Source organism: Cyprinus carpio, chromosome A22, assembly GCF_018340385.1.
Source record: "Cyprinus carpio isolate SPL01 chromosome A22, ASM1834038v1, whole genome shotgun sequence".
NCBI classification, from domain to species: domain Eukaryota; kingdom Metazoa; phylum Chordata; class Actinopteri; order Cypriniformes; family Cyprinidae; genus Cyprinus; species Cyprinus carpio.
The window spans coordinates 17,044,580-17,069,880 of NC_056593.1; the positions used below are offsets into that span (position 1 = coordinate 17,044,580).

At 34.9% G+C, this 25,301-nt stretch overlaps 1 protein-coding gene across 1 annotated transcript in view; it reads left to right on the forward strand.

Annotated features, from left to right (window-relative positions):
• The window catches only part of LOC109057488 (dedicator of cytokinesis protein 3-like), a 125,686-nt gene that overhangs the window by 71,606 nt on the left and 28,779 nt on the right, over nt 1–25,301 (forward strand). Inside the window, 16 exon segments of the mRNA XM_042712478.1 lie at nt 1,956–2,037; nt 2,121–2,181; nt 2,848–2,995; nt 8,090–8,178; nt 9,739–9,864; nt 16,629–16,753; nt 17,986–18,148; nt 18,773–18,879; nt 19,265–19,436; nt 19,539–19,636; nt 19,747–19,830; nt 21,127–21,227; nt 21,577–21,658; nt 22,522–22,692; nt 24,030–24,122; nt 25,014–25,206. Coding sequence (XP_042568412.1) covers nt 1,956–2,037; nt 2,121–2,181; nt 2,848–2,995; nt 8,090–8,178; nt 9,739–9,864; nt 16,629–16,753; nt 17,986–18,148; nt 18,773–18,879; nt 19,265–19,436; nt 19,539–19,636; nt 19,747–19,830; nt 21,127–21,227; nt 21,577–21,658; nt 22,522–22,692; nt 24,030–24,122; nt 25,014–25,206 — 1,895 coding nt within the window.

The following is a 25,301-nucleotide window of genomic DNA, read 5'->3' on the forward strand; positions in this document are numbered from 1 at the left end:
TAGTGTAGACTGTATGCTGAATATATTTCACACATTTGTTTGCGCATGACAAAAATACATGTTCCCTCATAAAGCCTGTACCGCGACCAAGAAGCTGAAGTCTTGATACTTGTGCCAACAGCAGAAGCAGCACGGAGATATTTTGTGATGCGAGGTTTGGTTTTGAAGCAGTGTGTTTGATATGCATGAGGACTGGCTCCTGTGGATCGGATGTGTCATGTGGAGATTTCTCAGCAAGGAGAACTGGCTTGAAATCTTGAATTAATATCTAATTAAGCTCTCAAAAATAACATTTCAGAGTTTGCTGGCACTGAGACAGTCATTAGGGCTTTATTTTTTTTTAGTTTTTATTTTGGTTATCACTTTAAATTCAAAAACAAAAATGTAAATAAAAATAAATTAGATATATTTGTTTAATGTTTAAGATGTTTTGTAGAATGTGCATGCAGCTCTTTTCCATAAAATGAAGCAATTAGTTGTCAGTTTATTAATTCAAAAATAAAATGCAAATAAACCACCTTTTGTTTTAATAATAAAAATTGTATTTATATTTATTTATTTACGTATCTAAATAAATTATATAAAAGAGGCTATAAATATCCATAAAGTATCTGCAATTAAAAAAAAAAAAAAATCAACATATTCATTCAAAAATAAGAATGCAAATAAACCACTTTATTTGTTTTTTTAAATAAATAAACAAGAAAAAACATATAGATAAATAAATAAATGCTTTGAATTTGAGTCACTTTAGTAATGTTCAGTTACACAATCTAGTTATTTAGTAGTGATTAGTAATACAGAAGCAATAATTGGCCTCTCGTAATGTCATGTTGCATTAAAATGATGACAGTTGGTTCCAGTAAATAAATGTTATTGTTCAGTAACTAAATCGACTCACTGTTCATCTGAGAGTCGCTTCTGTTCAGAAATGACGCAGGTGGCGTCTGTCCTTGAGGAAAGACCTAGGCAGCATTCGCAAGGCCACCTGTATCTCTACAGCTGCACGGCTCACATACAGATGAGCCTCAGCGCAAGTACTGACGCCGTCAGCATCTCTCTGCTGCCACAGACTCCATTAGACTGTATCAGAGCAGACAGGAAGTGTGCAGCTCTGTTTCCTGTCATCTGATTGCAGCACAGTCAATCCACTGGAAACAGAGAGACCTGAAGACATTACTTTATTAATGTTCTCAGTGTTTTTCCACATCTTCCCTGTGTGAGGTCTGGAATAATTCAGGAGGGTTCACTGAATAGTTCCTTAAAGTTAAATTAAATCCAGACTGATGTCACGAGGAGCCACATGAGGTTATGGAACATTAATAATAAAAATAATAAATCGAATATAAATTAAAATCCTAAACGTATGCTTTCAACTCTTTATATGTTGCTAATGGAATTAAATACAGAAATCAGTTATCAGTGTATTCATTCAAAAATAAAAAGTACAATGCTATGTAACTGCTTTATAAAAAATGGAAAATAAGTGTCACATTTTTTATTGTTAAATTTAGCATTTATAAACATGAATGATTTAAAAATGAAATGTACTGAAAATAATGAAATATATATATATATAAACATAATTGTATTAGTATATAATATTAATATTATATACAGCTTTTCAAATTATTGTGATTTAGATAATAATTTATTCAATTGTTTTGATGTTTAAATACTTTTTTTTAGCAAGAATTACTGTTTTAAGTACTTTTGATTACTTCATAGATTGATAATTGATTCAGTTGCATAAAACTCTGTGACACTATTGACACAGAAATCACACACTTCATCATTTAGGATCATTTCGAAATGAAAACCAGTTGATGTTTAAAAGTAAAATGTGGGTCAGAACCAAAACCAGATGAGAGTAGTTACTTCTAGCTGTATTTTCTTTATTTGAAATGAAAACTTGAACTTAAAATCAAACTCTCATTTTGTTTTTTTTCTTCCAGTGAGAAGTTTATGGTGAAACTCAACAAAAATGGTGGCCCAAAAAACCCAGAGAAGGTCGACCGTCTCTGCGCCCTCTTTACGGTGGGACCAACAACCGTTATTGCTATGGCTAGAAAAATACAAAGAAAAAGGGTCACTAAGTAACTTCTCTTATTTTCTCACAGGACTTAAGCAACAAGGACATGAAGAGAGATCTGTACATTGTGTCCCAGGTCATCAGGACGGGTGAGTATCCCGTCTCATTTAGCCTCTTTCCCTTTCTGTCTCTCCTCTATCCATTCCCTTCATTTGGAGCCAAATGTTGCCACAAGGCATTGCATTTCTGCCAGCAACTGCATCTCTAGAGCTCTTACATAAGTGTGCCACTGCAAGCTTCATTCCAGTTTATAAAGGGACGGGCGACTGGGAGGCTGGAACAGACCATTCAACCCCCCAAATGAGACAAAACTTTTCCGAACTTTGACGTTCTTAACCTCATTTGTGAGGATTGTGGAAACTTTGATTATCTTTAGATGTTTCTGTGATGGCAGGCGGGTGGAAGTGTTTTAAACTAGTTTGAATTAGTTATATAAAACTATCAGAGTAGGACGTTTTGATTTGAAAAATATTGAAATGCCATAGTTTTATTTATATTTTCCAGCTATAGCGGTACTAAAGTGATTTAATTTGCCAATTATTAGCCAGTAAATTGACCCAAACATTAATGTAACAACATTATAATGGCCAGTGATCCACAAGGAAATGTTTCTCTATAGGCTAACAAGCTAAATATATATGTAATTTGCTGTTTCTTGCATGCACCACTTGTCTGCTGGACAGGATTTGTATAATCATGCAGAAGGTACTATGTACACTTATTTCTGATAGTGATGTATAAAGTATTTTTGTCAGGGCGGATGTTGTTAAACGACTCGAAGAAAGGCCCCCCTCACGTCCAGTACCGCCGGCCGTACGGATGCGCAGTGCTGGCCATGAGCGACGTCCTTCAGACCATCTCTGAACTCAAGGAGGAGAAAGACTTCGTGCTCAAAGTTTACACGTAAGCCTCTTCTGTGCACTTTAGAGCCATTTATCTGTTTGATTCATCAATTAAATCAAAAAGAAAGTCTTGGGAACTAAGTCTATTATGAGCTGGAGATTTGCATCTCAAAGCTGCAATGTTTCAAAACCTAGTATGCTGCCTACCTAGACAGCATTTTAAGACGTCATAGTCAAGCTTATGTCACAGTTGGCATCATTATGCTGCTTTATGGAGGCATAGCATGTATCCTTAGCATTTAAAACAATCCCATAATGCATTGCAACAAATTTTGAGAAAAAAAAATAAATCATCATAAAATTGTGGACTATTAAAGAAAAATGTCAAAATATACTTAATTTAGTATAGGTGCTAAATAGTTATATTTCATATTTTCTTATATGCACTATGTGTTGCTATGCTTACTATGCTTTTTATTGCACATTTAGCATAGCAACATGCTAACACTATTGTAACTAATTGTTAATGTTCAAATTCAGTCACTCGTGTTGTCAGCTGTCAGTGTAGACAGTATGCTAGGTTTTTCGAATAGAGCTAATAATTAGTTACATTCTTGGCTACGTTAGCTACAGTTAATAATTAGCTACATTAGCTGCAGCGTACATTTACTGTTATTTATTCCAGAATAGACAGCGTGCGTCATTTGTGCTATGAAGCTCTCTCTGAAATCCTCCCCTGTGGACGGCACACGTGCTCCGGTCCTCTAGCTATCTCCATCACACACTTTCATTACCTCTTGGTGCAGTCATGCAGAAAGCCTCCTCTGTTTCATTGGATGGGGAACTGACAGAACTGGTAAAAGAAAGAGAAATCAAGGGGGAAAAAATATTAATAAATAAATAAATAAATAAAGGTGTGTGTGTGGAGAAAGAGGTGGGGGGAGGGGCTTGATTTGTTTGGAATCCCCAGCAATCAAAATGACAAGCAGTCATGTGATATTAAGCCATCAGTGTCTGTGAAACTTGGAGAAATGCAGTAACGCTGAAGTGAAGAATCTGTGCTGCAAAACCTCTGACTGTCAATGAAACGTATTAATTGTACATTGTGTGTGAGGGAATGTTGGAATGAGAAGAGATTATTATTAGTAGTAGAAGTAGTATTCATTTTTTTAATTAAAATTAAAGAATTGCCTATTTAATTTAATAACACTAAACATATCAAAACAATTCAAATATAGAGTTTATTATATTATTATACATCTCAAATAGTTATATTAATAAACTAAATATAAAAATAATGTAATTTACTATTTATTTAACTAAAAATAAATTAATTAAATGAAAAAAAAATATTTCTAATAATAAATAAATATTAAAAAAATAAATATGCAATTTATTTTATATAACTCCCATTGTATTAATATATCTTTAACCCATATTGTATTTTATCATATTTTTAGTCCATATGTATTTTCATTTATTTATTTATTTATTTATTTATTTATTTATTTATTTATTTATTAAATTTATTTATTTATTTATTTATTTATTCATTCATTCATTCATTCATTCATTCATTTAAATAATTGCATATTTAATAAATAACAATTGAATCAAATAATTTACATAATTAAAATACACAGTTTATATTATACAACTCCAAACTATATTCATATGTTCATTACATATATACAAACACATGTATTTAATATATATTTAATATACAATTGTATTTTTTCAACCATATGTATTTTGACAGCAGCCTTAGTGAAATGTTGCACCCAGCACAATTTTCACCAATACACTGCACAGTATTACAGAAAACCAAACGTAAGACATAAAAACACATAACTGAGTGACTCAGCAATGATCCTGTAGGGCGAGTCACAGTTCCGTCAACCGGGATGAAACTCTCTCACACTCACCCCGGGTCAGTCTTTTTGTTGAGCCCTGAAGGCTTTCCGGCTTAAGTGAGCAGATCAGTATCTCTGCGGTTGTAGCATTGGGGAAGACAGGAAAATAGATGCTATATGCATGTTTATGCAATACATGCATTTGCATGCATGTTTGCAAGGTTCTGTGCATGGAAGTGTGTGTTTAGTGTCTAGGGACATCTAGTGGTAGACTGTTGGGAACATAATGCCATGACAAACCAGACCGACAGTTGATCTGATTGGATTTGCAGCAGATATTCCTTCGTGTTCTGGAATGTAGCACTTTCCATCAAACAGCCTGTGTTGGCTTAATGCCATTGTGATCCTGCGAGCGACAGACCAGAACCACCCTTGACGCCCTTGGAGCCAGTTATCAAGACAGCCAACCAGATGGACTCCGTGGGAGTTCCCACAAAACATCTGCCCACTAAGCCACCACAAACCCTAGTGTTAGCATAGCGCGGAGGACCCTTTTCAGCTGCCACGACGGGTTTAGTCACCTCTGGATCAGACATTAATGACATCACTTCCCCTCAGGCCGGAAAGCTGCTGTTCTCGAACCTCTGACAGCTAGCCCACAGCGATTTAGCAGCTACTGATGCTGGAATGTAGCATAAGGCTCTGTTCTCTCTCCTGAGAGCCGCACTCCTGTGCTTTTAAGCAGTAGAGTGTCGTGATTTGCTTCATTGTGATGGCTCTCAAAACATTGGCTGTACTTGACTGCGTGTTTTTTTCACTCACCATTATATCGTCCAGAGTGCCAATTGACAAACGTCGTATGCAAATGCTAATGCAGCTGTGCCGGTTGGGTTTAATTGTCTTGATTATAGGTTATCCTTCACTCAACGTCAAAGATATACCACTTTTTTTGTAGAAACGGTTACAGTATACAACCTAAAACTCTATAGTACCATTCTCTAGGGCTGCACGATTATTATCCCTTAAAATTGTAATTGCGATTAAACTCTATAGTACCATTCTCTAGGGCTGCACGATTATTATCCCTTAAAATTGTACAACCGCATTTCGAAAGCTGAAAACACTCTAACTGAAAAACCTTTAGTGTTTTTAGTATTAAGCCTAAAATGTCAAATATACATCAGATCGGTTTACTCTTTAAATTATAAAAAAGTAAAAATATAAATTATTATAATGTTATTCTACAACTAAAACTAAAGCAATGGAAAAACCCCTAAAATAATATGTAAAAAAAAAACAACAAACAACACATATCTTAAGCATGCCGAATAATATATGTGGACTTTGAACGATTAATTGCCGCTTTGAGCGATTATGTAATTGTGGCATCCATAATTGTAATTGCGATTAGAAATTTGATTAATTGTGCAGCCTTACTCAAACATTTTATATTTTTTCTTACTTACAAAATGTTTTGTTTGTTTTACTTAAAAAAAAAAAAAAAAATCAGTTCAATTTAATTTCGATAAAGCTGATGATTCATATGTCTCAACATATTGACATTATTACTAATCAGAAAAGACAGTTGTATGGATGACTAAAGGATTTTTTTGTTGCTTTGTTTATTTTGTTTTGTGAAGTAGGAAGGGGTTATGGCACTAGTGATACATTTTCATTAAAAACAATAAATAAATCTGTGTCAAATTCATACCAATATATAGCAATGTTCAGATTAAACACATTTATCTATTATTTATTTGTTTGTTTGTTTGTTTTGTTTTGTGAAGTAGAAAGGGTTGTATCACTAGTGATGCATTTCATAAAAAATAATTTGGTGTCGAATTCAAACCATTAAATGTTATAGCAAATATATAGTAATGTTCAGATGAAACATATTTATTGTTTGTTTGTTATTGAGATATGAACTCAATTTATATACAGTATAATGAGATAAAAACTCAGAATTGCAAGAAAAATGTCTGAATTATGAGATGTTAACTAGAATTTGAGTTTATAACTCACAATTACAAGTTATAAACAATATAAAAGAAATGTTTGAAAAATCTTAATTATGAAATATAAACTCACAATAAAAAAGATTATACCTATCCAACTTTTTCCTCAATGCGGAAGTAAGCCTTTGGGTGAGACTTCCGGTTCATTAGCTGCTATAGGTAAATTACGAGGAGAATAACAACGTGCATTAAATGATAAAACTGTTTGCAGTACAAACCAGTGTGTTCTTAATTAAGATAACAGATTCAAATAATATGATAGGGCACATTATTGTCAATATCAAGCAGTAAAATTAACTGTTTTATACATCTAAAAATAGCTGGATGCAAATGAGACCGGAAGCTAAACCCATAGATTTACAAATGGCGGCGCCCAATTTACTTCAGGAAAAAAGTGGATATATATCAATGATCAGATTAAACCTGTTTAATTAATACATTCATTCATTCATTCATTCATTCATTCATTCTATTTGAACAAAGTTTTAACACCATTGATGAGAATAACAGATTAAAATAATATGATATGGAGAGTTAATAATTACTTATTTATTATTATATTTTTATTTTATAACCTGGCGATACAAAATAGCAAGTAAATCAATAAATCAATGAATAAATATCATAGAATATGACAGATAGGTGACAAGATTGTGTTTCTGTGTACATTTTAAATGTACAAAAAAAATTAAGAACAACTTCTGAAATGTCGAATAAATTACTAGATTATGAAATATTGTCTTTTTCTTGATTATTTGACGTTGTTTTCATGACTGTCCCATTCCTGTTCATATTACGCCATTCTGGTATGTAACGGCAACTTTTCGAAAATCCAAAAGACAGATGAAACAATGTTCTCATGGAATATCCTGTTTTACTTGGAAATATGTCATTATACAAGTAAAGTGCAAACAGAGTTTTATGTTGAATTTAACGCTTTTTAAACACTCACTCTTTTCCAATATTTTGAGAAGGGATTGTCATTATGCAGTCGTGCTACTCTAGAGCATCGATGGGTATTGTGTCATCTTTGACTGGATGGAAGCCCAGTTATTACTTTAAGTCCTGGCACATTCATAAGCATACTGCAATGCCCCTTTAGGACAAGACCTTTTACTGTTGAAATTGAGTTACATATATACTGACAAATTACATTTGTGACTCCAAGGATCTGGGAATCACTTGAATACTGATGCAGCAATTCCACCTGCTTCATCCATACCACAACATATTTTCCTTGCTATAATCTTGATATAAAGATTGTCCTCTTTCTTGTCTCCTTCACAGGTGTAATAATGAAAACGAGTGGTACCAGATTCATGAGAACATTATCCGCAAGTCCAGCACCAAATACACCGCCCCCAGCACTAACTACGGTAAGTGCACTTCCTAAATGCTCATACACTTAATTTATCATAACATGAGGAACATTTAGCTTCACTGAAACCGAACAGTCCCTCCAAGAAGTCTGTCCATTATCCTGCTTCACTGCTGTAGTCATCATTCTGCTTATTTTGCTGATATAACTGTAGGTGGTTGTCTGGTTGTTAATTTGACATTCTGCTACAATGAAGTGACTGACTTGAAATAAATTAAATCTGCATGGGGAACTTTTTCACTCTCACACGATTTAGCAGATTCCTACTGGATTGTCTAAATTTTACCTGCTACATTTTGGTAAATGTGAGAGCACCTTTAGAGGGAAATGCAAAAGTACTCATGACCAATTTTTTGTGAATGTGAGAGCACCTTTAGAGGGAAATGCAAAAGTACTCATGACCAAACAGAACCTCTATGAAAGTCCTTGTCAAATGTAAGTCATTGTATAATGTGACTTTAATTGCAAGTTTATCTCTCAATTTGAGTTTTTTTTCCTAAGAATTCTGAATTTACATCTCACAATTTGGTCTTTGTTTCTCTTAATTCTTAGTTTACTTGCAATTTTATATTACAAGAAAAAAGTCACAATTACCTTTTTATTTTATGTTTTTTTTTTATTCTGTGGCGAAAACAAGCTTTCGTAAAATGTGTGGGAAATGATTAAAAAAATTTAAATTGAAAATTGAATATATTTTAGACAATTAGAAAATTTGAGGATATTTTTATTTTAAGTAGACTATATATATATATATATATATATATATATAGATATATATATATATATATATATATATATATATATCGGCTTATGGTCTTGGCCAGAATTTAAATATCATGTGTATAGCCTGTTGCTATGTGGTAGCTTACTGCTAAGGTGTGGTCACATTAGTGTAATTTCTGAGAAAATTTGCAGACAAAAATGGTTTATTGCCAATAGTGTAGCGATTGAAAGTAGTCACTTTGAAACCAAGCAGCTTTATGTCAAACGTCTGGGAAATGATGAAAGAGTAATATTGAAAAGCTAGATCCCTAAAAACCCTCAAAATGAGCTGCATCAGCAAGCAAAGTAATGCCAGTCTAAGTCCTAGTGGAAAAGAATATGGTAGAGGTGTGTCTTGAGGTATCGTTCAGTAGTAATTGGTATGTTAGCTGTTCTAATTGAGAGTTTATTCCATCATCGAGGGGAAGGCCTAGACAAATTTCTGGACCCGGATGAACAGAAACCCTTCAGACGGAGCCAGGCAATCAGAATGACTGATTGCAGCAGGCGGGCCGGTGTGTACGATTTAATGAAGAATTGAAGGTAGTGGGGAGCCAGGTCATTAGCGTCATTGTAGACCCAAAACAATGTCTTGATTGAACTGAATTGTAGCAGTTACTGGCAGCCAGCATAAAGACCTGAATAAAATTGTAACAGAAACACAATCTCTCTGGTACGTTCTTCGAAACCAAGGCCCGTTTTACTAAATAAATGCCAGCGTAATCACGAGGATAATTACAGTGGTTGTCATGATGAAGTCGTCTCACATTTCCCCTGAACCCATCTTGTCGTGCAGGTCTAATCATCTCACTGCAGCTGTTGAGGGGCGACATGGAGCAGGTGCGCAAGGAAAACCCCATCATATTCAACCGTGGCGTGGCTATCACACGCAAACTGGGTTTCCCTGATGTGATCATGCCAGGTGAGTCTCATGAAGGTCATGCAAGAGAAGTGCCAAGACTTTATACTCATGGTCTGAAAGTAGATTGTTGCAGCAAGTTAGGTTTAGAATATGCACAATATAGTAATATACCATATAGTAATATAGTACCATATCGGTTATTGACCGATATTAGATTTTGAAAATATATTAGCTGATATTAGCTCTGCATGCTCATTTTCCTTATTTTTACATCATTTAATGTTCATTTAAAGTTTGTCTTTAAATATACTAATGATATGATTTAATAACTTTGTTAAATGTAGTCTTTAGAAAACTCAAAATGAATATCCATTTTTGTAAAATGTTGCGATGCCTAAATTTACCTTTAGCATTTATTTATTTATTTATTTTGACAAAACAGTATAACATATTAATAATTACAGTATAGTAATAGATATACATATGCAATGTATATGTATAATATATTACGGTATCATATCGGTCATGGCCAATATTAGAATTGTTTAGATATATTGGCCGATATTATCAGCTTAGTACTCTATGATCATTTCCTTTGTTTTTTTACATCTAGATCATATTTGACCAGCTCTTACTCAAAGATAGTCTTAAAAAATATAAATTATTAATAATAACTTAATTATGACATGTAATTTTAGCAAATCTCAAAATGTATATTTTTCGTATTGTAGATTACAATGTTGTGATACATTTACTTGTAGCATTTAATTTTTTCAATATTTTATTTATTTTGAAATAAAATTGTACAATTTTAATATTTACAGCGCAGTAGTTGTTATTCATACACAGTGCAAAATATGTTGGTACCATATCGGTTATCACCATTATTAGAAGTTTTTAATATATTGGGTGATATTGGCTGTTTAGTTATGAATGGTCACTGTTTAATTATGAATGGTCATTTAATGGTAACTTGAAGCTAATCTTTGAAAATACTAATAATTTAATCATTTTGTTAAATGTTATCTTTAGCAAATCTCAAAATGAATATCCATTTTTCAGTGTTGTGGTGCCTAAATTCACTTGTAGCATATAAAACATTTAATTTATCTATTGTTGTTTTTATTTTAATGAGACAAAATAGTATAAAATTTTAATATTGGCTATTTATAGGTTATCAGCTGGTATAATATTTTAAAATTTTAATATTGGTTTTTTATTTTTTTTTTGGCTATTTATAGGTTATCAGCGAAAACATGATTGTTTTTATTGTGTTGTTGTGTTGGTGACAAATGTGTTTTAGCACATTGATTTTAGCCTTTGTGGTTGCTAGGTTGTTGCTACAATAGGTGGTTTCTAATGTGCGTATTGGCTAAATTTAAAAGAATCACAGCATTAAGGTGTGGTCATGTTAGTAAAAGACAATTTGCAGACCAAAACACACAACTGGCGATTCCATCCACTGGTTGTGAAACCTGCATGGATAAATCTTTCATGAAATTCCAGATCATGTAAATTCCTATTGGAATTATTGAATTTCAGGAGCAAAAATGTAATGAACAGTGATAAATGTTAGCCTACTGTACCTTTTCTTCAAACGTCTGTTGCTTTTTTTTTTTCTCTCACTAAAAACTTTTAGTTCGGTTCCAAACTCAAAGTTTCCTCACTACCTCAAGCCATCCGCAAACCTCTTCATGTGGAGGTCAAAGGGACGGTAAGCCCTGAAGCGAGTCTTGTGAAAAAACCTTTAGCATGACTAATAATCATACGTAACAGCACATAATTGCCCTCATTGGCTTTTAACTGCATATAATCAAGCTTATATAAATGAATATAAGGCACATTTTGACGGACTCTATCGGCTCTCTGCTCCGAACCCCAGAGGGCCTGTAAAACCAGCTGGACTCCTTCCACGTCAAAGTTGAGTTAAGAAATCCCTTCCCTGTGATTCAGAGCGAGCCTTGGGGCTTCTCAGAGTTGCTCTCTTAATAAAATCGTGTCACTGAGTGTTCAATGGAGCTCTGCCTCTCCAGTCCATTCCACAACAGTCTTCAGTGTTAAAACTGTGAAGCCATGTACAGTATCTCTTCTTTTCATCCATAAACTGGCACATCAGTCTTGTGGTCCCAGATGTCCTGCAGTGGTAGGTGGATTGATAGGTCCTACATCTTCTTCTGTAGATCCCTCTAATTAGTCTCTGAGTTAATGCTTCCTTGTTCTTCTGAAGAGCTCAGTGATTAGTTTCATCCACAGATCGATCAACCTTAGGTAGTTCGATTATTATCACAGACAAGGCTGTGCTCTTTAAATTCAGCATTTTGAGATGCCAGTAAGTCGATGGCTCTCTGAGAGCCATGGTTCCTTGGGTTTCTGAGGTACGTATTTTTCTAAATGGGGTTAGATGTTATTGAAGCACAATGTCTGGGAAAACCCCTTGTAATCTTATTTCAGATTGCTGCATTGACTTTATTCCCTAAAAAGATCAAACTGGACAGTTTTCTAAAGCATGGTCCCAGCGTTGGGATCCATTGCGTTAATAAACAATATCTGTCTGTCAAATGATATTAGGTCTTGGAGGCAGCAATTAGATGGATTATTGAACTGTTAGCATTATGAAATGTTAATGACACTTGAAGTGCCACAAGCTTTGGGAATTATTCATTCTCATGACATTTTCAATAAGCCGGAGATGAGTTTGTTTAACAAAATCTCTTCAGAAGTATTTGTACATTCCTTTTCTGGTGTCAGTGTCTTGACGGGTTGGTATTGCGTCATCCGTTTCAGCTTTTTCGGGTTCTTTTTAATGCCTGATTTCAACAGCCTTGGTTCTGGGAGTGTTTTTCGCACTCATTTTCTCCGTAGGGATTTCAAAAAAGTTTTAAGCCATGAACCAAACTACAAACTAACTTTCAACAGTGTTTGTAAATCAATAAACAGAAAGAGGTAAAATACTGTTCATGTCTTTTATTGAATTGAACTCATCCCATGAAGTTTTTGATATATAATTGAACTGACTGTTGAATCTAGAAGCTAAAATTGAATATAGTATCTTATTTTATCAGTTTTTGATTTGACATCTGAAGAGGCATATATCATCACACAGCATGACATTAACACCAGATTAGTGATACAGTACTATTATTAAATGAACATTTATTTTAATGTATTCAGTTTTAATTTTAATTTGCATATTTTTTATGTGCCTTTATTTATTTTTAGTTACATTTGTTTATTTTTATTTTATTTTTTGTTAATTAGCTTTTAGTTCTAGGTTTAATAATTGTTGTACTTATTTATTTCAGGTAGTTTTCAGTTAATTTTTCATTTTCTTTGTTGTAACTTTTTATTTTTGTTTACGTTTTCATCTAATTTTTTTAGCTTTATTTCATTTTTTGATAGTTTTAGTTTGAACAAAATTTTTTCATCTAATATTTATCAATTTTATTTCAACTTTAAAACTATTTTTTAATAGTTTAACAATAACAATAATGTAAGTGATGTAAGGGAATCTAAGTGCAAATATATCTAGATAGATTCTCAGTTTTCCTGATGCTTTTTGTCTTATATTTTTATTCTATTTTAGCGTTATTTTTTAAATAGTTTTAGTAAATAGTAACAACACTATAATTGATAAAAGGGTATCTAAGTGTTAAAATATCCAGATTGAGGGGGGAAAAGTAAGTTTCCTTGATATTCCTGTGATTTTTTTGTTTTGTCATCCTCTTAATATACATAAAAAACATAATGTGAGCACATGCAAATATGTAAACCATAGTATCTTCTTCTGTTTCTTTATAAATTAGCTACTGCTGTCTCTTTTCAGCTGGGAATGCACCAGGATTGTTTCTTTGGAAGGAATTGGTGCCTGAATAGAGAGCTTTATATGGAGTTCATTCAGTAGAATAACTCAGAAGCAGTGGAGAGAAGCGTCTAATGATGTAGACCCATTACAGAAAGCATCTAAACAGGAACACACAGGAGCCAGCCTGCTGCTGCCAGATAAAATTTTTATCGGGATGTGGAACTGTAGGATACTGTCAGCCAAACACACAAACAAACAAACAAAGCTTGATTTCGGCTTTTATTTCGGTTGTGGGATGTTCCATGTCGCTTACTTTCTTTTGATGTGATATTAAGTACCAACAAGGCCAGTATTGTCAATATGGATTCCTGTAACAATTCCTGTAACAATACTGGTATTATTTATTAAAAAGATGTTTAGTAATTATAACCATTTAACATTGTTGTTAAATCATTTTAAATATTTAATTTTAAACACTACGAATTATGGGGTTATAGAGACAGAGCGCATTTAGGCCACGCTCACAATCCAATGCTCTCCATTGACTTTCTATTGCGGCAAGCTGCTTCGCTGTCATTTCTGACTTATAAAAAAACAGCAATGCCTAAAAGCTGCTACGTGATAAGGTGTACATTAAGGAAGGAAGGTTAGGAAAAGGGGCACTGTCCAATAAAATGTAGTTTCTTAATATATTTCCTCCTCTCAGATTCACATCGGGTGGTGAAATAATCCTTCGACATGGTTAAAAATAATGAATCTTGTCTTGTCGCCGATAACGTTTTCCTCTAGTGTGCGCAGTTCTCAGAGAAATATGGCACGTTGTGCTCTACTTTTGTGTCCTAAATGCTCTCTTTAGCTTGTTTACTGTACACCTTGTCACATAGCAGCTTTTAGGCATTGCTCTGTTTTTTGTTGTAAGTCAGAAATGACAAGGAGGCAGCTTCCCGAATTTAGAAAATTAATGGACAGCGTTGGATTGGTTTTGATTATATGTCGACCTATCCAAATACACATTTAGATTTAAAAAATTCAAACTTAAATTCCACAGTTTTATAAATTGTTGCTTGTTCTGTTACACAGCGTTTTTAAACAGGGTTATTATAGTTAACTAAAACAAAACCATAAAATAATAATCATCATTTTTATAGTAATAATATGAGGCGGCAAACAGGAAATAATTATGTAAAATCCCAATATATATATATATATATATATATATATGTGTGTGTGTGTGTGTGTGTGTGTGTTTAGCCATGTTGAATTGTGAGGACCTTTTGGCACTACGGTCAGCTTTTAGTAAAATTGTAATGGGTGTCTGAGGCTGGAATCGAACCAAGACCAAATTGATTTGCATTCTTAATGCATACTTTTGGTCTTTTTTATGCATGATTTATCAGTGCACATTATTAAAAAAAAAAAAAAAAAAAACCTTACATTTAAATACACCTTGTAAAATATGACTTTTTCTTTCATTTTCCAACCCATAATAACATTTATATACTTTTTTTTAAGATTTTAGTTTTTCACTTTTATTAAGGTAACTTTAGAAATGTTATAACAGAGCAGATTGTTATATTCTGTACTACTTTGTAATATCAGTTTATACATATAACGGGGATTCATAATGTTTGCAAAGGTCCTCAGACGGTCAATATTGTTCTTTGTTACTCAAAATGTACAAGTCATTTTCAATTTGCGGGCAAAAGTCAAGGAAACTATTTGATTATGCACATTACACACACAATAAAGCAAACACATTATTGCGTAAGGTGATTTATGTCATTCTCCCTCCGTTTATCCACCCCCAGTAAAGCCATTCAAGAGATATCTGGTGTCATCAGAGCAAACTGAAGCTTTTGTTTAAGGTGTATGCTGAAATGTACATCTCTGTGCTCATAACTGTCTGCAGGGTGGGTATCAGCAGGAGGAATGGTTTCTAGCAGAGCCACACATTCTCTTTTATTGCATCAGCTGTAATTGGAAGAAATCAAATTAAACCCACAACTTCTTTCACAACCAGCTAAAACTTTGTTCCCCTGAGTAGACGGGTAAAAGCTAAGCGCTGTTCCAGAGGGAGTCTGTGTTTATTTTGAGTGTTATGATTCAGATGCTTGCCGCTCGGCGGAGAGAATGTGGGCTGCTGGGTCATGGATTGAATGAGGTTGATAATGAAAGAGTCATCTGAAAACCAAGCTCACATGTGGAGTCACAGTGTAAAGACAGGTTGAACTCAAGTTTGATGAGATTCCTTACATCCTTTCGCTCCTACGGTTTAGCTGGACAAACGGTTTGACAATAAATTTAATTTCAGTTTTTGAGTGAGTTTAAAAGTGAAGCTGAATTAAGTGTGATGAAGCCATCCAAGATTACATGGGTAACACTTTAGTATAGGGACCAATTCTCACTATCAACTAGTTGCTTATTAGCATGCCTATTATTAACATATTGGCTGTTTATTAGTCTTTATAAAGCATTTATTCTGCATGACCATATTCTACATAATACCTAATACCTAAACTTAACAATTACCTTACTAATTAATAATAAGCAGCAAATTAGGAGTGTATTGAGGCAAAAGTTTGTTTATAATGTGAAGTGGACCTTAAAAAAATAATGTGACCGTTACATTTTCTCTTAAGCTTGAACAAAAAACACTTAGGTATAGGAGCATGCTAAAATATTTGTTTACAGTTTGTTTTTTTCTCCAGCTTTTATGGGTTAGACATAGTAGACTGATGTATTTTGGTTCTTACCCAATAACTCTGTTTGTATCTGTAGTCAGGGTCCAACATTAACTCTCTCCAACATTAACTCTCTCTATCATCAGATTTTAGGCAAAGATGTCTGAACCTTTTTAAACTCTATGTGGCGACACATGTATGTTGAGTTTTCCTTGCAATAATTCTTTAAAATGCAAATATAAGTAACAAAATGACAACATATTTGTAACAGGTGCAGTTTTATTAAGCCAAAATGAAAAATACTCATATTACCAAACAATGTGTGTGTTTTCTCTCTCCAGGCGACATACGCAATGACCTCTACCTTACGCTGGAGAGAGGAGACTTTGAGAGAGGAGGCAAGAGCGTTCAGAAGAACATCGAGGTCACCATGTATGTGCTCTACGCTGACGGCGAGATCCTCAAAGTACGTCAGACTGCTGTAATAAAGGAATAAATTGACAGTAATAAAAATTCTGTCATCATTTACTCATCCTTATGTTTTTCCAAACCTGGTATAAAAGGAGAAACTTTAAATGGTTAGTTCACTTCCAAAATGAAAATTTTGTCATTAATTACTTTCCCTCATGTCGTTCCAAACCCGTAAGACCTTTGTTCATCTTTGGAACACAAATTAAGATATTTTTGATGAAATCAGAGAGCTCTCTGACCCTGCATAGACAGGAACGCAACTGAAATGTTCCCAAGTCCAGAAACGTAGTAAATACATCGGTTAAACAGTCAATGTGACATCAGTGGCTCAACTTCAGTTTAACGATGCTACGAGAATACTTTTTTTTTTTTTTTTTTTTTGCAAAGAAAACAAAAATAACATAATTTACTCACCCATTCTTCTCCCTCGAGTTACATCTTCCGCCATTTTAGAGAGTATAACAATGCATACGCATGCTTTCTCCTAAGCATAAACAATGCTTATTACGCACATTACTTTCATGCGCACACTTTCCCTGCGAACGTAAACAATGCTGATTACGTCCAGTTTGTTCTTGGGTACTCTCCAAAATGGCAGAAGACGTAACTTGGGGGAGAAGAAAGGTTGAGTAAATTATGTTATTTTTGTTTTCTTTGCGCAAAAAAAAAAAGTATTCTCGTAGCATCGCAAAACTGAAGTTGAGCCACTGATGTCACATGGACTGTTGTACCAATGTATTTACTACGTTTCTGGACCTCTGAATATTTTAGTTGCGTTGCTGTCTGTGGAGGGTCAGATAGCTCTCAGATTTCATCAGAAATATCTTAATTTGTGTTCTGAAGATAAACTAAGATCTTACGGGTTTGGAACGACATGAGGGTGAGTAGTTAATGACAGAATTTTAATTTTGGGTTGAACTTCCCCTTTAAGGAATTGTGCTGCATGATTATTGAAATAAAAATCACAGAATCCTCAGAAGCAAACAGTAGGGGTTTAGAATGACAGAATTCTCATTTTTGGATAAACTTTCCCTTTGAAAAACATATCAGTGATCTGTAGCTCATGTGGTGACTCATTTAGTCCAAACAAAATTGAAGTCAGTTTGGAGGAGTAAATGAGTTTCTGATGTATTTTACATAAGTCCATCATAAATGTTGGTGTCGCAAACTTTAATGCACACTATAATGCCACATAAAACGGTTTCCATTTCTTCTATCCTTTATCAGGAGTGCATTAGTCTGGGCTCAGGAGAACACAACATCAGCGAGTACCGCTCTTTCGTCCTCTACCACAACAACAGTCCGCGCTGGAGCGAGGTCATCAAACTGCCCATCCCCATCGACCGCTTCCGCGGCTCCCATCTGCGCTTTGAGTTCAGACACTGCTCAAGTAAGGACTTTGCACACTATTGGTATCATTTTGCACACATTAGTGACCCTCTCTGTGAAATCCAGGCTAAAGTCTCAAAATCTAATTATGAGATAACAAGCATCAAAGTTTGATTTCAACCATAAATTTCACTATGATTTCAATCTCTGACATGGTTTTACTCAGTCAGTAATAAAGATATCAATGTTACATTTTCACAGAATGTTCTGTACTTTGTGAAGGATGATTTTATATAGAAAACAGTAAATCACCAAAAAATGACTTTAGCTGGGTTTTCACAGAAAGGGTCACATTTTACAGAACTGATTTTTTGATCTGAAGGCTTACACTTAAACTATTGAAATTAATCAGTTTATATAAAGATAAATTGTGCCTACATATGAATTTCTTTATTTAGAAGATAATTTTTTTTTTTTTAAATGGACGAGATAATGTTTTGTTGTTGGGTTTTACATGATGCATGCACTTCGCGACATACTCAAAAATTACGGTGGTTTTTTTTTTTTTTTTGACTTGTTTCATGAAGTGATATGATTTTTATTAACATTTGAATTATTAACTGGCATTTGAAATTTGACAAGCACTTTGGACAATATTTAAACTTTTGTTTGCTTGCTTTTATAGCAAAGGACAAAGGAGAAAAGAAGCTTTTTGGCTTTGCTTTCACTCCACTCATGAGGGAAGATGGCACCACACTGTCAGATGAGAGCCATGAGCTTTACGTCTACAAGGTGAAGCAGACATTACATTATGTGAAACACATCAGAAATTATGTGCGTTTACCATAAAAAAAAAAAAAAGAATGCAAGCGTCAAGATCCATGGAAGACTTGATATTCCACAGTTGTTGTTTTTTAATGCATTTAGTAGATAAAAAAAAAAATGACTGTTACACATAATATTAAAATAATAAATTAATATAGAATTTTTAAAATAATATTTTAAGTTGGATTAAAAAGGAAAACCGTTTTTTTATCCACTTGCCAAGAGTTAAAACATTTATAGATAGATATTTTTTTTTCAGTTTATTTCATTTATTTTCATGTTGCATTTTTTATGTTTTCAGTTTTAGTTAACGATAATAACCCTGTTAAACTCTCTTTTGAATGTGGATCAGTGTGATGAAAACACCACCTTCAGTAACCACGCGCTGTACCTGGGGCTGCCCTGCTGTAAAGATGACTTCAACGGCTGCCCGAACATCCCGTCCAGCCTCATCTTCCAGCGCAGCACTAAGGAAACCCTCTGGATATCCACTCAGCTCTCTTCCACCAAACTGACTCAGAATGGTAATTTACTAACACTTACTAACAATTTTTCCTTCTTTCATCAGTTGTTGCATCTACTTCTCAGAGTATAATGACACTGTCTTCTTGTGTTTGTGTTGTGAGTCGATCTGCTAGCTTTGTTGAAGTGGAAAGCACATCCAGACCGTGTAATGGACATTTTAGGGCGATTGCGGCATGTCTGTGGGGAAGAAATAGTCAAAGTGAGAGCTCTGGCTTGTTTTTTTTTTTATTTTATTTATTGTCTTTAAAAATAACAGATTTTAATGTCCACTTAATGTAATTTACATCCATTTTCTGGTTTCCTCTCCAGTTTCTTCAAGACATCCTCGACACGCTGTTCTCCATTCTGGATGACAACACAGACAAATATGGACCCCTGGTGTTTCAGTCACTGGTTAGAAACTTTAAGGAATGGCATTTCTAGGACTACGCCATAGCTTAACTAGCGTTAATAATTCACTGCTGTAATAACGTGTCTGATTTCCATTCATCATAAGACTCAAACCCACATGTACTGTGTGTCTGCATGTGTGAACACCCTTTAATGCACTCGATTCATCTCTTTCATGAGTGCTCATGCTGTGTGTGTGTGTGTCTGTCCTGAAAAATGGAAGATTTCAGCTGGCGTGGATCCAGGCATTATTAGGCGTTCACAACTGGTTGATAGTGGCGTCTCCAGAGAGCCTTTAGCTTTTCAAACTCCTGTAAAAAGAGTCAAGATGTTCTAGCCTCTCTTGGCCTGAATACATCTGTCATGTTTCTGTGTGGAGAATAGAGAGCCTACGCTGATGCATTCTTCTTGCCTTGTCGTCTCATTTTCATTTCATTCAAAGGAATAGTTCACCTAAAAATGTCAATTTGCTGAAAATTTACTCACCCTCAGACCATCCAAGATGTACAGTAGATGAGTTTGTTTCTTCATCAGATTTGGAGAAATGTAGCATTATATCACTGTCTCACCAATAGACCCTCTGCAGTAAATGGGTGCCAAGCAGCTGATAAAAACCTCACAATAATCCACAAGTAATTCACATCACTCCAGTCCATCAATCAATGTCTTGTAAAGCGAAAAGCTGTAAGAAGTTTGTAAGAAATCCATCAAGAAGTTTTCTAGTCTTCTGTCCACAAATATGTGTGTGGATTTTGATATGAGAGGACAACAGAAGATGGACTTTTCCACTGGAGGAAGTGTTATTATGGATTATGGACTGTTATTTCGGCCAGAAGTGACAGTTTAAAGTTAAAATGGATTAATAATGGATTTGTTTCTTAAAAACGTGCAGCTTTTTGCTTCACAAGACATTAACTGATGGACTGGAGTGGTGTGGGTTATTTGTGGATTATTGTGATGTTTTTATCAGCTGTTTGGACTCTCATTCTGATGGCACCCATTCACTGCAGAGCATCCATTGCTAAGCAAGTGATCTAATGTTAAATTTCTCCAAATCAGTTCTGACGAAGAAACAAACTCATCTACATCTTCAATTCAGCAGATTTTTATTTTTGGGTGAACTATTCCTTTAACTCTGTGTACTATAATAACTAAAAGTGAAGAAAAAAGTTGATTTTATATTTTAAAATAAATAATTTAATTAATTTTAACACTGATGCATACTGATGTTTTCAACACCAGTCAGAGCTTTGGACGTGATCAGTAAACTCCTGACTTCTGCTCTCCATCTCTGTCCAGGTGTTCATCATCAATCTGCTCCGGGACAGTAAGTTTTATCACTTCCGGCCTGTGATGGACACCTACATCCAGAAACATTTTGCTGGAGCGCTGGCTTATAAGTAAGTCCATGTATTTTCACAGGATATTTTTGTCAAGATAAACTGCAAGATATGATTTTTCGAAGTTGTAAATAACCATTTCAGTTGTAGTACTTTAAAATTTCACATTTAATTTGATGTTACTTGCTGTTTCTTTGTAAATAATATTTGTAACTGTGAAATTCACTAGTAATTTTTTTGTTTTTACACCATTTTTTTCAGTGTATAGTTTGAGCAAGCAAACTATTAGTTAAGTTTTGTTGTAAATGTAGGATGTTACTTGTAATATAGATATATATATATATATATATATATATATATATCTATATATAATATATTATAACTTGATATTTTATCAATTTTAATTCAGAGAGTTGATTCGCTGTCTGAAGTGGTATATGGACCGATCAGCAGAAGTTGTTAGACAGGACCACATCCAGGAAGCCATGAGGGTAAGATTCTCTGTTATGTTACCAAGTTTGCTGTATAACCACACAAACAAAAAATCAACAGAAAAACATTCACTTGAAATCATATGGTGGCCACTGTCCAATAAACAGTGATTCAGCTTTAACAGAAACTAGAACAAATAGTACATTTACCTAAGAAGTTTCTGTGCAGTCCTCAAAGGGCCCTTACAAATAACTTGCTCAAGGAAATGTTCCTGAGATTTCTTATTCACTCACTGTGTAGTTTTTGTTAAGATGTATTGCTATCACTGCTTTGATTGGTGATTCATTTTGGTTCAGACTGTACCCTCATATTAAAATGTCAAGCACTGTAAAAGTACAGAGAAATTATACTTTAGTTTAAGTGTGGGTGCTGCGTCAAAAATTTCAAAAGTATCTAGCCAAACACATATTTGAGTGCAAGTAAGAAAAGTTTCCACTTTTAATTTTACTTATGTATTTAGAAGCAAAACCTTTTATCTCAGCATTTGAAATTGGCTTATGAAAGACACGGGAGCCATCTATTTAGTCATCATAGTATTTAAAACTCATTGCTTTGAATCAAAACCTGCTCAGTACAAATTAAATTGTATGAAGATTTATTTTGTCTTTTTCTTGTTTTAGTATTTAGTTTCATTAGCACCTGAGTTAAGTACACATTTCCCAAAGTGATAAAATGTGAAACACTTTTTAATTTTTTTTTTTTTTTTTTTTTAACTTAATTTGTTTTCAAAGTACAAGCAAAGGGATTGTCTGTATTTATTGTACTTGAAGTGTTTTAAATACATTTTATAGCATAAACATTGAAAGGCTTGGATACCTGCAGACATTTCCAGGATACACGTTACCTGTAAATGTTCTTCCAGGCTCTAGAGTACCTGTTTAAATTCATCATCCAGTCACGAATCCTCTACTCCCGGGCCACCTGTGGGATGGAGGAGGACCAATTTCGGGCCAGCATCCAGGAGCTTTTCCAATCCATCCGTTTCGTGCTCAGTCTGGACAGCCGCAGCTCTGAGACACTCATTTTCACCCAGGTCAGATATAAACTCAAGAACTGTTCACATTTCATGTTTATGACCATTTCCATTTGTAAGGAGATACTACCTAAAGAAACAATCAGAAATATTAGAATAACTGTGTCAAAAAATAATAAGCATAAAATGACTAGGAGTGGGATGTAATGGATGAATGGTTTGTTACTGTGCACATTTATATAAATTATTTTATCAATTTAAACCTCACACTGGTTAATTGAGGAACTAAGCGAAAAGGACAAAAGATCAAGGTGGTCTAATGTATTGGAAAATGAAAGGATCAAGTTGTAACGAGTTGCTGATCTCCAAATCCACAGTTGTTGACCCAAGATCAAAGCTGTTTCCTTGAGGCCCAGGTTTGTTTAGTCTTCCATGTGATTGATGCATCTGTCTATCTCTCCCCTAAAGAAGTTGCACATCTAAGCTGTTTAGACAGCCCTATCTCAAGAAAAATCCTGTGAAATAATTTCTTAGAGCGAGTTGTGATCAGACAAAACAAGGTTTTTCCTGAAGGCAGCAGGAGTATGTTTAAGTAAAGATATCTGCTCACTTCAGATTGTTTGCTCAGTGAAGTAGATGTGATGTGTTCTGAAGGTGTTAGATTTGAAGAACACAAGACAAGAGGTTTTAAGACGAAAATCGATAGACACCAACACAGAAAGCCACCAAGCAAGTTCTTGAGATACTGTGGTATCATTAGTCACTAGATTTTTACATTGTGTGAAGGTGGTGTAAATGGTAATTGTCATTATGTTGCTAGGATGTTCAGTAGGTGGTTTCCAGGCCATTGCTACTCTATGTGCTTTCTGAGGTGTTCTGTGTCAAACTAGCTCTCCTCTCCCCCAAGTTACTATGATGATCTGATCCCTAGATATGTTTTATTTTTACCAGTTTTTGTGCAAAGGGTTGGTCAGTTTTGTTTAGTTATAGGTAGTGTTTGTATGGGAAAATGTGACATTTCTTCTCTATTTATGTTTATGTTTGATTATGGTCAAGGTACATCTTCATTAGGTTATGTTCGAACTCCTTCCCAAAGCTTTTCTTCTACATGGCTTTTTCTGTCCCCACCATATTTTATCATTCATGGCTCCAGGAAAGCATCATTTTCTCGAGCTTCTTCTCAAAACTTATCTTGTATGTGGTTTGATTAATCAATGTCTGAACACAGTACAGTCCCTCCAGCCCACAATTCTCGCACAAATGGTTTAATGAAGATTTAGTCATCTTTGGTTTTGTTAATATTTTCTTGAATTGTCCCATATTGTACCTTTGTGGACTTTTCCCATCCCTGCCCTTTATCTTGACCCAATCCTGCCCAACCTCATTGTACCCCCTAGGGTCCCCAGCCAACTACAGGACAAGCCACTACCAACCAGGGCAACTGCTTGCAGCCATTGAGCTGTAATTCCCCACGGCCCTCTCAGCTGTCTGTAAGTAGATGCAGCTTGTTGAATTGCCCCACAGTAATAGAATGGAGACTCCCTCACAACCCAACCCAAAACCAAAGCCCAAAACATCAACCATCACATACAAACACTCAGTACCTTTCCAGAACACCAGACCCCAACATGAACCAACAACCCAAACAACCTGACCAACACCAACAAATGGTTCTCTATGCTTCCAGTGCATCTTCCACAGGGTTCTTTGACGTGTTTCTTGGTTTGATTGCTGTGTTTGACACCAAATCTTATCTTGCACAAAGTCAAGTCCTTCCAAACGCCCACATTATTCACCTTTGCTCTTCCGTGGCATTGAACCGGGGACCAGAGATCACCTTGCCTGCAGTGGATCGTACTATTGGGCTGGTGAGCAAAGTGGGTATTGGAAGTCCTCAGAAGCAAGAGATGTAATGGACCTTTGAATTAAGGAATAGCCAAGGCCAAAGTTTTTCTACTATGACTGTGACCGAGAGGTCTTCAACCCTGCTCCCAGAGACACACTGTCCTGCAAAGATTAGTATCAACCTACTCCAACCCACTTGCCTGTAATTGTCAAGTGACCCGAAGACCTTCCTTAGTTGGTTTAGGTTTGTTTGATTAGCATTTGAGCTAAACTCTGTTGCACAATGGGAGGAGGTGATCTCTCATTTGTTTGGCATCTTCTAAAAATTCTGAATTTACTGAATCTCTAATCTACCAAGTAACCATGAGGTGCTGATAAAGTCTCACTGTTACTTCACCTCTTGCTTTGTGGGTGATGTCCATCCCATCTTTGGCCAACAGGCCCTACATATCTTGTTTTATCTGAAGGGGAACACGAACCATGACCAGATTGTAAAAGTCAACCTTTCTTTCTCTGGTTTCTTCCCATATTTTCAGGCTGCCCTACTCAACTCTTTCCCAGCAATTTTTGACGAGCTCCTCCAGATGTTCACAGTACAGGAAGTGGCAGAGTTTGTGAGGGGAACTCTGGGTAGCATGCCTAGTACGGTCCACATTGGTCAGTCCATGGACGTGGTCAAGCTGCAGTCCATTGCTCGGACCGTGGATAGCAGGCTTTTCTCCTTCCCAGGTATTTTTTTAAAGAATTGTTTCACTCTCTAATATGTAAAATTGTACCTTTTATAGGTACAACAGCTTGTCATTGGGGCAGTACTCTCAAAGGGA